Source organism: Achroia grisella, unplaced genomic scaffold (genome assembly GCF_030625045.1).
Source record: "Achroia grisella isolate CSIRO2021 unplaced genomic scaffold, CSIRO_AGI_Agris_v1 utg842, whole genome shotgun sequence".
Taxonomy (NCBI): Eukaryota; Metazoa; Arthropoda; class Insecta; order Lepidoptera; family Pyralidae; genus Achroia; species Achroia grisella.
The window spans coordinates 453,263-463,996 of record NW_026713040.1 but is presented as its reverse complement, the minus strand read 5'-3'; the positions used below and the strand labels follow the sequence as shown (position 1 = coordinate 463,996).

Below are 10,734 nucleotides of genomic sequence, written 5' to 3'. Positions count from 1 at the left end.
AGTCACTTTACATTTTGAAAATTAAATAACTTTTTTTCTATTAATATATCTTTTTTTCTCTTTTCAGAATTAAAAAATATAATCCCTAGAAATTTTTATCATGGATAAGTTAACAAAAGAACAGCGAGTGAAGATAATTGAATTTTACTTTGAAAATGGATGGTCAATTGTTGCAACGCAAAGATCGTATATGCGCCATTTTAATATTCGACAAGCTCTCTGAAACCTGACAGCATAATTTACTCATTTCTGAAAGTCTGCTGGTTTTAAAGATTGCACTAATTGAACCTTGTAAGGGTACATGTGCAAGTCTCTTTGAATGCGCTGCAGAGAACTCCGTGAGATGCCAAGTTCTTGACAACGCCTGGTTGGGTTTTCTTCAATGCTACGGCTCACAGCTTCAGTACTTTCACGTGTACGTACTGAAAGACCTCGTCCACTTCTAGTCCTATCACTTACTGAGCCATGCTGTTGAAAACGCTTCACTAAGTTCCTTATTGCAGGCCTACTAGGGGGATGTCGAACATTAAAATGGCGCATATACGATCTTTGCGTTGCAACAATTGACCATCCATTTTCAAAGTAAAATTCAATTATCTTCACTCGTTGTTCTGTTGTAAACTTATCCATGATAAAAATTTCCAGGGATTATATTTTTTAATTCTGAAAAAAGGAAAAGAAATATATTCATAGAAAAAGTTATTTAATTTTCAAAATGTAAAGTGACTTATGGGCTATCCTGTATAAAACAAAGTCGCTGTCGCTGTCTGTCCCTATGTAGCACACATAGGCACAGGTAGAGATAGAATCGATGATTCTGTGTAAGTTGGATAAAAATATTTTTTACTTTTTTATTTCACTTTAAACGATTTTTTCTTCAAACTACTTTTTCAAAGTCCGTGTTCAATGCCATTTAAAAACTACTTGACCGATTCATTTCAAACTTTATAAACATTTTTGACATATAAAACACCGGCCCCCAACGTGTAGTAATTTTTTTTACATTATCTATCTATCTAAATAATCGACTAAGTTGCAAAATCTCTGATAAATTCGTCTTCCTGATTATTACAAAATCAGAAATAGCCCACAGTTCGTCGAACATAAATTTAGTAAGCAGTAATTGGCGAGCATACCGCGGTCTCTAATAGATTATTATATTTAAATAACATAAGTATAGATAATAGGGTTCATCGAGATACAATAGCACTACGGCTCACTTCAATGTACAGTCTGACATCATGAAGCCGTTAAAAGTGTTTGTATTGTTCAGTGTGCTGATCATTTTAGGTCTTATTGCAGGTGAATATGATTTAAACTTAATTATTCATGATATACATATATAATCATGTTTTTTTTTTAAATATTCATTCAATATATCTTTATTCATGTTATATCGTATCGTATAGGCTCTTGTTATATCGTCAAATCTGCTATCAGTTCATATTGATTTCGAGATGAGAACTGACAAGAAACTCAGCTCGTATTCTTTTCAAATAGGTATTGTACATGTTTACAATAATACAGATTCATTTTTAAATTCAAAAATGTTTGTTTTATTCAAGACAGCGATTTTGTTTTATACTATGCAATACTAGTTATTTACCACCCATAACACAAGCTCTGTTTAGCTAGGGACTAGATGGCGCTGTGTGAGTTGTCCAAAATTTTTAATATTACTATATTCCTCTATCCTAAGAATTTAATGATTATAAGCTTTAGTTTCACGATTTTATATAAGGATGAAAACGGCGTTCATAGGCGGCTAAAATGTCCTACATTAACAAATAATTTTTGATTTGATTTGATTTGATTAATTGTACTATTCAGTTGGCATCACGTGGGCTGTGTTAGCAAATAGAGCGTCCTCTCTACTTGATTTGATTTGATTATTTGTACTATTCAGCTAGCATCACGTGGGCTGTGTTAGCGAATAGAGCGTCCTCTCTACCATCAGGTGGTATCATACCTGTGGACTGGTGGAAGAATTGTGTATTATACCAGATTTATCCGCGATCGTTCAAGGACAGTGATGGAGATGGCATTGGAGATCTACAGGGTGAGTATGGAAATTTCTAGAAAATTTTAACTATATTGTTGTTTAGTTTGTGTTATGAGTAATTACTATAGTGATATAGTTATTATGTATATATTTACAGATGTTTTCTTGAACTATATACATAATATACATAGCAAATATCTAAACCGATACAAACATTTCATACTCAGATTATAAATGTTTGTACCGTATTAGGAATCGAACCCTCGACCATCGGAAGTAAAGCGTTGAAAGAAATAGAAATAATCTTTATCAAATAAACTTACTACAAACACTTTTGAATAGTCATATTTATAGAAGAATATATATGCCTTATACTTATATATATAAACCTTAACTTTAATAATATTATGTTTGTTACTCTTTCACGCAAAAACTACTGAACGGATTTTGTTGAAACTTTACAGTAATATAGCTTATGCATCGGAGTAATATATAGGCTATCAATTTTACGCGGGTGATACCACGGGCTCACCTAGTATATTATAAGGAAGAATGATTACTTTATTTTTTTAATTTTTATTTATTTATTACTGTGTAAATGTTTTTTTTTCATGTAGTCTTTCAATAATATAGTTGCAAAAGACAGTGAATCATTATTTATTCTAAGACCTCTGTTACTTGTACACTTCACAGATGAAGAAATTGTAAAAGAAAAAATTATGTTATCTTTTTTGAAAAAATGTTAAATTGAACTTTATTACTAGAAGCATATGCATGCAATTCAATTTACATGACGTGAACAAAGCCGCGTGTAATGGCTAGCAACCCATAACTTAGACAAATAACCCTGAAGAGGCATCTTACGTAAATTACTACAAACTCACAAAGGCTAATGAAAGTGGATCAAATGAAATACATGTTAGAGAGATGCGGTTGTGTAAGACCTAACCTAGGTGGCTTTATTTTTCATTGAGATTTACTGCGGGCATAGCTAGTACGATTATCCTGGTATGGACATGTAATGCTTAGAAAAGAAATAATATTTTAATGAAGATGTTACATATGAATGTGGATGGTTATAAGGGCAGAGGAAGGCCTAAAAAGAGATGGATGGACTATGTGAAAGGTGATATGGTAAGAAAGGAAGTGAATAACGAGACGACTGCGAACAGGGATGAATGGAAGAGAAAAACATATTACGCCGACCGCAAATAAATGGGATAAGGAAGAAGCAGATGATGATACCTAATACAAGAATAAAGTAAATATCTGATTGAATGTGCAATGTTATATTCGATCTACCGCCAATGTTCTAAATGTATCCCCCACAGCACTGTAACTGATACCTATCCTATTAACAGGAAAGCTCCTAGAGGTGCTCTAAAATGATTTCTAAAACACGAATTTTACAGTTTAATTAAATTTGGATTTGGGCCAAGAGATTGAAATGGGGTAGGAAATACGTTTAATTAAAAACGTAATTTCAAATTGGTAGTCACCATAATTTAAATAATATCTGAGGTCTGGCGATTTATAGCACCGACCCAAATGTGTTTATTAGTCTGAGTGTATTTTTATAATTCTTCACAATAATTATATTCTATTTTATTATTATTAACTTATGTAACATCTATGATATAGCAATTTAAGACACTGTGACTGAATTTGTTTATATAGGGCCTTATTTTCATCTACATTTATATTTACATTTATATACTTTTTTCGATGTCTTGTTTGCAAACAAATTGTAAAAATGACTAATTCCTGGACTGTTAAGCAGCTCGCATAATTTATATTTCATTAATTGAGAGGGAATGACAGAAAATCAGAGTTGTGCAGCATACGTGTCAACGTTACGCTCACAGCATCCGCTGATTAAGCCCCTTTTGCCCAGAATACGCAGTGTGAGTAGTCATTACATAGTATAAAACAAAGTAGCTGTTGCTGTCTATCCCTATGTATGCATAAATCTTTAAAAATACGCAACGGATTTTGAAGCGGTCTTTTTAATAGATAGAGTGATTCAAGAAGGAAAGTTTATATATATAATACATGTGCACCCATGCGAAGCCGGGGCGAGTAACTAGTAGTAAATAAATTGTAAACGCCAAAACAAACAAGCAATTTATTATTAACCATAGTCTTTTATTACTGGGCTACTACCAACCACGCGGAGAGATACAGTCTCCACGAAGAGCCAAAATTATATAATCGCTCAGATACATCAACATGTAAATGATAGTTCAAATAAAACAAATGGCGATGGTAAGTGTCATAATGATGATGATAATGATATATAAACAACCCAAGAGTTATTTTCGTAAAAACAGTACTTCCTCTGCCCGTGTTATTGTGATGAATCAAATTGTAAGAGTTACTGATAAAGTATCTTAATGCAATGATATTAGATATAAAATCGATTGGGCCAAACGGACGTGTGCTGATAAATTGGCAAAATGAGAAGGCCAGTTTGGTTGACTTGTTGGATGATAATGTTATAGTGCACCCACTTACGCTAACATAATACGCTGTGGCTCCAGTTGAGGATGATGCGATGAGGATGTAGTCGATTCGAATCTTGTTTAAGACATTCGGAAGTAGCCATAATGGAGTCCAGGGAGAACCACGTGGAGTCGAACTGAAGTCAATGTAACTAATAGGACAATAATTACTAACATTTTCTTCTCCGCGGCCAGTAGTATTAGTCAAGCTAACATGTGTTTGGAGGCTAAAAAAGAGGACGTACAATATCCGATCTATCGCTCGATAAGCTGGTTTATTTTAATTAATATAAAAACAAAGTAGTCTTTGGTTGTAGTAAAAATCTACATCGCTTTTACCATAGACAATTGGCGTGACTTAATTTGTTTCATCTATTGTGTGTTTATACAAATCTTCACATATGTTAAGATCTATTAATGTTTTGTAATAAACATAGGCCTATATGATATTATATTCTCTTTGATTACACATCTATAAGAAAGACAAAGAGAACCGATGTTGCTATCTCTCATGCGTGCAGTGCCTTTCTAGATCATCTGGTTACTAATGTATGTAATTGTTGAACGCAGGCATCATCAGTGAACTGGAACACTTCGTGGACGCCGGTGTTGATGCTATATGGATATCTCCCATCTTCGAATCTCCTATGTATGATTTCGGATATGACGTCAGCAACTTTTATAAAATACACCACGAATATGGAACAATGGAAGACTTTGAGCAACTCTTAGAAAAAGCACATACGTTAGGTATGCGCAGTTGATTTAGTAATTTTTTTAGATTTGCAATGGGACATGTTTCTTCCTATCCACAGTATGAACAAACACGTGAAAATATGTTTAGTAATACTAGGAAAGCTGGCAAATATCGCTATTGAACTTATAGGGTTTGATGGTAGAAAATACAAAATTTAAAGGTGTATGTATTTTTAATACGGAATAAAAAATTGTTCACATAATAAATCCTTTGACTACCCTTATTACTTATAAATATGAAAATTTTGTCTTATTCTCAGACCGAATGAATATACGCATAATCACATCTTTTTTTGGAAACGTTAGTTTGCCTTATAAATTAAAGTACTAATATCACTATTAACAATTAGGAGTTAAATTATTACTGAATAACAAAATACATAACATTGATTCATCAGGAATTAAAAAAAAATCAAGATATATTTTTTCATCATCATCATCGTCATATATCATGTAGGTCTATTACTGACTCTTATGATATGTCGGAATGATTTCGAGATGAAAAGAACTGACAACAAACTCAGCTCATATTCTTTTCAGAAAAAAATAATTTATTCTCTCCTAATCTTTCAGGAATTAAAGTACTACTGGATTTTGTACCAAACCACGCCAGCACTGATTCTAAATACTTCATGGAATCAGTAGCTAATAACGAGATTTACAAAGATTACTTCGTGTGGGCAGATCCACGATGGCTCGACCCAGAAAATGACACCAACAGACTTCCGCCATCCAATTGGGTATGTTTAAATCGAATCAAAAAATCTTTTATTCATGTATGACATTTTAGCCGCTTATGAACGTCAAGTTTTATTAATATCTTTTTCCCTACTATCCAGTTCAGTATACAGTTTCAATTGAGGAGAACTGGCAAGAAACTTACCTAAAATTAAAATTTTAAAGGCCAGTTTGTTTACATGGTTTGCTTATCTGTCTTTGTGTCGTTGTCTAACTTTAAATGAAAATCCCAGACTTGAATAGCTATTGGCATACACATATGTTATTTAAATAATTGTTTAATAAGTAATAGGCTTTGCTCAATAAATTTAATCTAGATATTATAAAGTTTGGTCCACATCAAAACGGTCTCAAGTTGCTTGAACTTCTACATCGTTAAATGTTGTAGACCTACAGTAGCTAATGGCTTAACTCTCTTATCATCGGTCTTACGATACATATTTGATTTGTTAATAATTTCAGATCAGTGTTTTCGGAAATTCAGCATGGCAATGGAATAATGATCGGCAACAGTACTATCTCCACCAGTTTTCGATTCAGCAGGCCGACTTCAATTTCAGGAATCCTGACGTGAAAAATGAAATGTACCGAATTATGAAGTTCTGGCTTGATAAAGGGGCAGATGGATTTAGATTGGACGCATTGCCGTATTTGATAGAAGCCGATCCAGTAGACCATGGTGGATTGTACCCTGATGAACCGCATTGTGGATTGGCCAAATTTGAACCACACCAACCTGGTTACTTATGCACAATATACACTAAAGATCAGCTTGAATTGTATGATGTAGTTTACGAGTGGAGAGAGTTCATAGATGATTACAATAAAGTATACGGTGGTGATACTAGGTATGAGAAAAATTTTGACAATGAAATATTTACTCCCTTTTGTCCATGTTTAATACCTCTGTTATCTGCGAGTAAAACTCCCGTCAAAATCGATCGAGTCGTTTAAGAGAGTTGCAAGACCAAATAGACGAAATAGACGAAAATGTTTCATATTATTTTTTTGGTTAAAGTAACCGTATACGCTTTTTCAAATTAACAGCTTTTTTTGCTAAATGCGTGTGAATGCATTTAGCGTACGTAAAGCTATTAATTTGAAATTACAAAGAGACTCTTCAATTTTATTTATTCGTATAGATAAAGTTACATTTATTTATCATATACTGCCGATACTGAGCGGGAGAGTTATTAGAAAATGAATTATTGGACCCTTTTGCTTTTGGACACCAAATTTCTTAGTAAATTCTCCACGATGGGTTAAATGATCTGATTTCTGAATTCATCCTTTCATTGATCATTTATGCTTTACCAACATTAGGTACCACTATTTACTGCAAAGACCTTGACCTTCGATAGAAATATTCGTTAGGTCTGATATTTGGCCTAATTATACAATTTTCAGGATTATACTTTCTGAAGGTTACGCAAATATCACCATGACAATGTTATATTACGAAAATAAAGATGGACGACTGGGCGCGCATTTCCCTTTCAATTTCGGCTTCATCACAGATCTATCTGCAAGATCAAATGCGAGGGACTTCGTGTACACGATCCTAAAGTGGTTAACATACCAGCCGTATGGCACAGTGTCCAATTGGGTGGTAAATATAATTTGAAATGTGTTCCCTAGAAAATCCTAACTAGAATCATATCAAATATTTGTAACACTAAACTAAAATGAAATTCTGTTCTTGACGGGCTCGATATTTTAGCGGTTTAACACACCGATTCTTCTGATGATCGCGGGTTCGATTCCTCGCATCAGCCGTTCACACGCTATATACATGTTTCTAGTTTACATGTATATTTAAAAAAAAAATAGAACTTGTGCTTTTGAAAAGTACATAAGTGATAATTTAGAAGAAAATTCAAAGTTTAAACCGTTTCAAACATTCGGATATATTTTAAATCCAATATCAGTCAAGAAATTTCTTAATATACACTTACATCGAAATTACTGAATACCTCAAATATAATTTTCAGTTTGGAAACCACGACAATAACAGAATGGCGACAAGATTCCGCCCTGATATGGTGGATGGCTTAAACTCCCTCAACATGATGCTCCCTGGAGTAGCTGTTACTTATCAGGGAGAAGAAATTGGTATGAGGGATGGGTTCGTTAGTTGGGAAGATACTGTGGACGTAGAAGCTATCAATACAGGAAATAGCGAGACCTATCTTGAATATTCACGAGATCCAGCGAGGACTCCGTTCCACTGGGACACCTCTACAAGTGCCGGCTTCTCTACCAACGAAACTACTTGGTTACCAATAGCTGAAGATTATTTAAAAATAAACCTTGCGAAACAGAAAGAAGATGATCGAAGTCATTACAAAGTAAGACAATTTTGACTTTATCTGCTATTTAAGAAAGCCCATTTTAATACGACACGAATGGCAAACAAGGTAGGACTGATCTGATGGACCATGATCATTGTCTAATACAGAGGTTCCCGAACTTTTTAGTGTCGTAGACCCCTTGCCATAGTTTTTGGTTTTGGGTAGACCCCATTCTTACCTGGTATTGATTTTTTGTAAATTTCTAACTGTAGTAAAGTTAAGTGTTAAAAACATAAAGTAAAAACAACAAGATGACCGCTGTCGTAGACCCCTTGCAGACCCCCATTACCTTTATTTGAGTAAAGATTATCGTTTTTTAGATCTAAACTTTAAACACTTTTTCCAGCCGTCAATGATTGTACTACTGTTATCTTACAGGTATATCAAGCACTGACGGCATTGCGAAAAGAACCAGCATTGTCCCATGGTGAACATGATATCAAAGCATTAACAGACCGTACACTATACTTAGTGAGGAGTCTGCGCGGCCACGAAACCTTACTGCTGATCTTCAATGTCAGCAAAGATAGTGACACTGTTGATTTAAGTAAAATTGTGGACCTTCAAATGCCAGCTACGGTGTACATCTCCAGTGTACAGTCTGCAAGGTTACAAGGGTAAGCAGACAATGGTAAATTGTGGTAAAATAGATCATGCTTGTGGAGACTGGTCTGTTCGGGTTGTGTGAATTGTCCAGAAATATTATTATACTATTTTCAACACTTTTGCTCGTAAAGTGGATCTAATTTCAGCGGTTTTCGATATATAAAGCAGTTCATAGAACACTCGTACGTTATAAATGCAAATAGTCAACGCACTATTTGCTCTTTTTTTATTCCAATAATGAACCGACGCAGCGCCCTAATTTAAAAAAGTAAAATGGCGGGAAAACCACAAAGTGCATCTCAGTTATGTTATGGTTGACTTTATTTATAATCAAGTGTGTTGTAAAACGTCGTACGATATACGTGCCTATTTAACACATTCATTTCTATTACGCCCTCGTCTTCAGCTGGGGTTGAAATTCCGCCATGTGCTATAACCATCATAACGCACTTATATCTTAATATACTGTTTATTATTATTATTTAACGTTATTATAATTTGTTACAGATCAAATATATATGAGAAAGAATTGACCCTGTTACCTGGAGAAGCTTTAGTGTTACGTGCTCCAACTACATAATAATACTCTAACTCTATCTTAATACCTCTCTATCTTAATGTAAAGTAAAAGTAATATAGTCTGTATTAAAATTCCTATAGTCCAGTTTATAATCGCAGATAACCATTAAAAAATTTGTTAAAAAAATAGTTATTTAATTTGAAAATGGAATACTCAATACTTATTTGGAATCGGAAATAGGCATTAAAGATTTGTTAAAAAAGTAGTTATTTAATTTGAAAATGGAATACTCAATACTTATTTGGAATCGCAAATAGGCATTAAAGATTTGTTAAAAAAGTAGTTATTTAATTTGAAAATGGAATACTCAATACTTATTTGGAATCGCAAATAGACATTAAAGATTTGTTAAAAAAGTAGTTATTTAATTTGAAAATGGAATACTCAATACTTATTTGGAATCGCAAATAGGCATTAAAGATTTGTTAAAAAAGTAGTTATTTAATTTGAAAATGGAATTTACTTATTTGGAATCGGAAATAGGCAAAAGATTTGTTAAAAAAGTAGTTATTTAATTTGAAAATGGAATACTCAATACTTATTTGGAATCGCAAATAGGCATTAAAGATAAAAAAGTAGTTATTTAATTTGAAAATGGAATACTCAATACTTATTTGGAAAAATGATTTGTTAAAAAAGTAGTTATTTAATTTGAAAATGGAATACTCAATACTTATTTGGAATCGCAAATAGGCATTAAAGATTTGTTAAAAAAGTAGTTATTTAATTTGAAAATGGAATACTCAATACTTATTTGGAATCGCAAATAGGCATTAAAGATTTGTTAAAAAAGTAGTTATTTAATTTGAAAATGGAATACTCAATACTTATTTGGAATCGGAAATAGGCATTAAAGATTTGTTAAAAAAGTAGTTATTTAATTTGAAAATGGAATACTCAATACTTATTTGGAATCGCAAATAGGCATTAAAGATTTGTTAAAAAATAGTAATTTTAAAAATGGAATACTGAACACTTTTTGGGACCACATAATGAAACTTTAAATGATATGTCGAGTACTTTGCCATCGCAAATAGCCATTAAATATTTCATTAAAAAAATATATTTTTGAAAAGTGATTTAATCTTATTGTGTATTTATATTTGACCCTAATAAATTAGTGCTGGTTGGTAGTTTGTATTCACACGTTTCGACTTGAAAAATGTGAACTTACAAGTATTATTTAAAAGAGCAACACGG

General features: G+C 32.9%; 1 protein-coding gene across 1 annotated transcript; it reads left to right on the top strand.

The window, feature by feature from the left end:
- Window positions 1-1,241: 1,241 nt before the first annotated feature.
- Window positions 1,242-9,625, top strand: LOC131852350 (maltase A1-like). Its single transcript, XM_059203017.1, has 9 exons — window positions 1,242-1,302; window positions 1,907-2,059; window positions 5,074-5,253; window positions 5,833-5,999; window positions 6,460-6,845; window positions 7,405-7,606; window positions 7,989-8,345; window positions 8,727-8,965; window positions 9,462-9,625. Exons 1-9 carry the CDS (start codon window positions 1,242-1,244, stop codon window positions 9,532-9,534), a joined length of 1,818 nt encoding a protein of 605 aa, XP_059059000.1. The 3' UTR covers window positions 9,535-9,625.
- Window positions 9,626-10,734: the final 1,109 nt, after the last annotated feature.

Coding starts and splice junctions, on each gene's coding strand:
- LOC131852350 (XM_059203017.1), top strand. CDS start 1,242: ATGAAGCCGTTAAAAGTGTTTGTATTGTTCAGTGTGCTGATCATTTTA. Junction 5,254..5,832: donor AGAAAAAGCACATACGTTAG/GTATGCGCAGTT, acceptor CTAATCTTTCAG/GAATTAAAGTACTACTGGAT. Junction 6,846..7,404: donor GTATACGGTGGTGATACTAG/GTATGAGAAAAA, acceptor TACAATTTTCAG/GATTATACTTTCTGAAGGTT.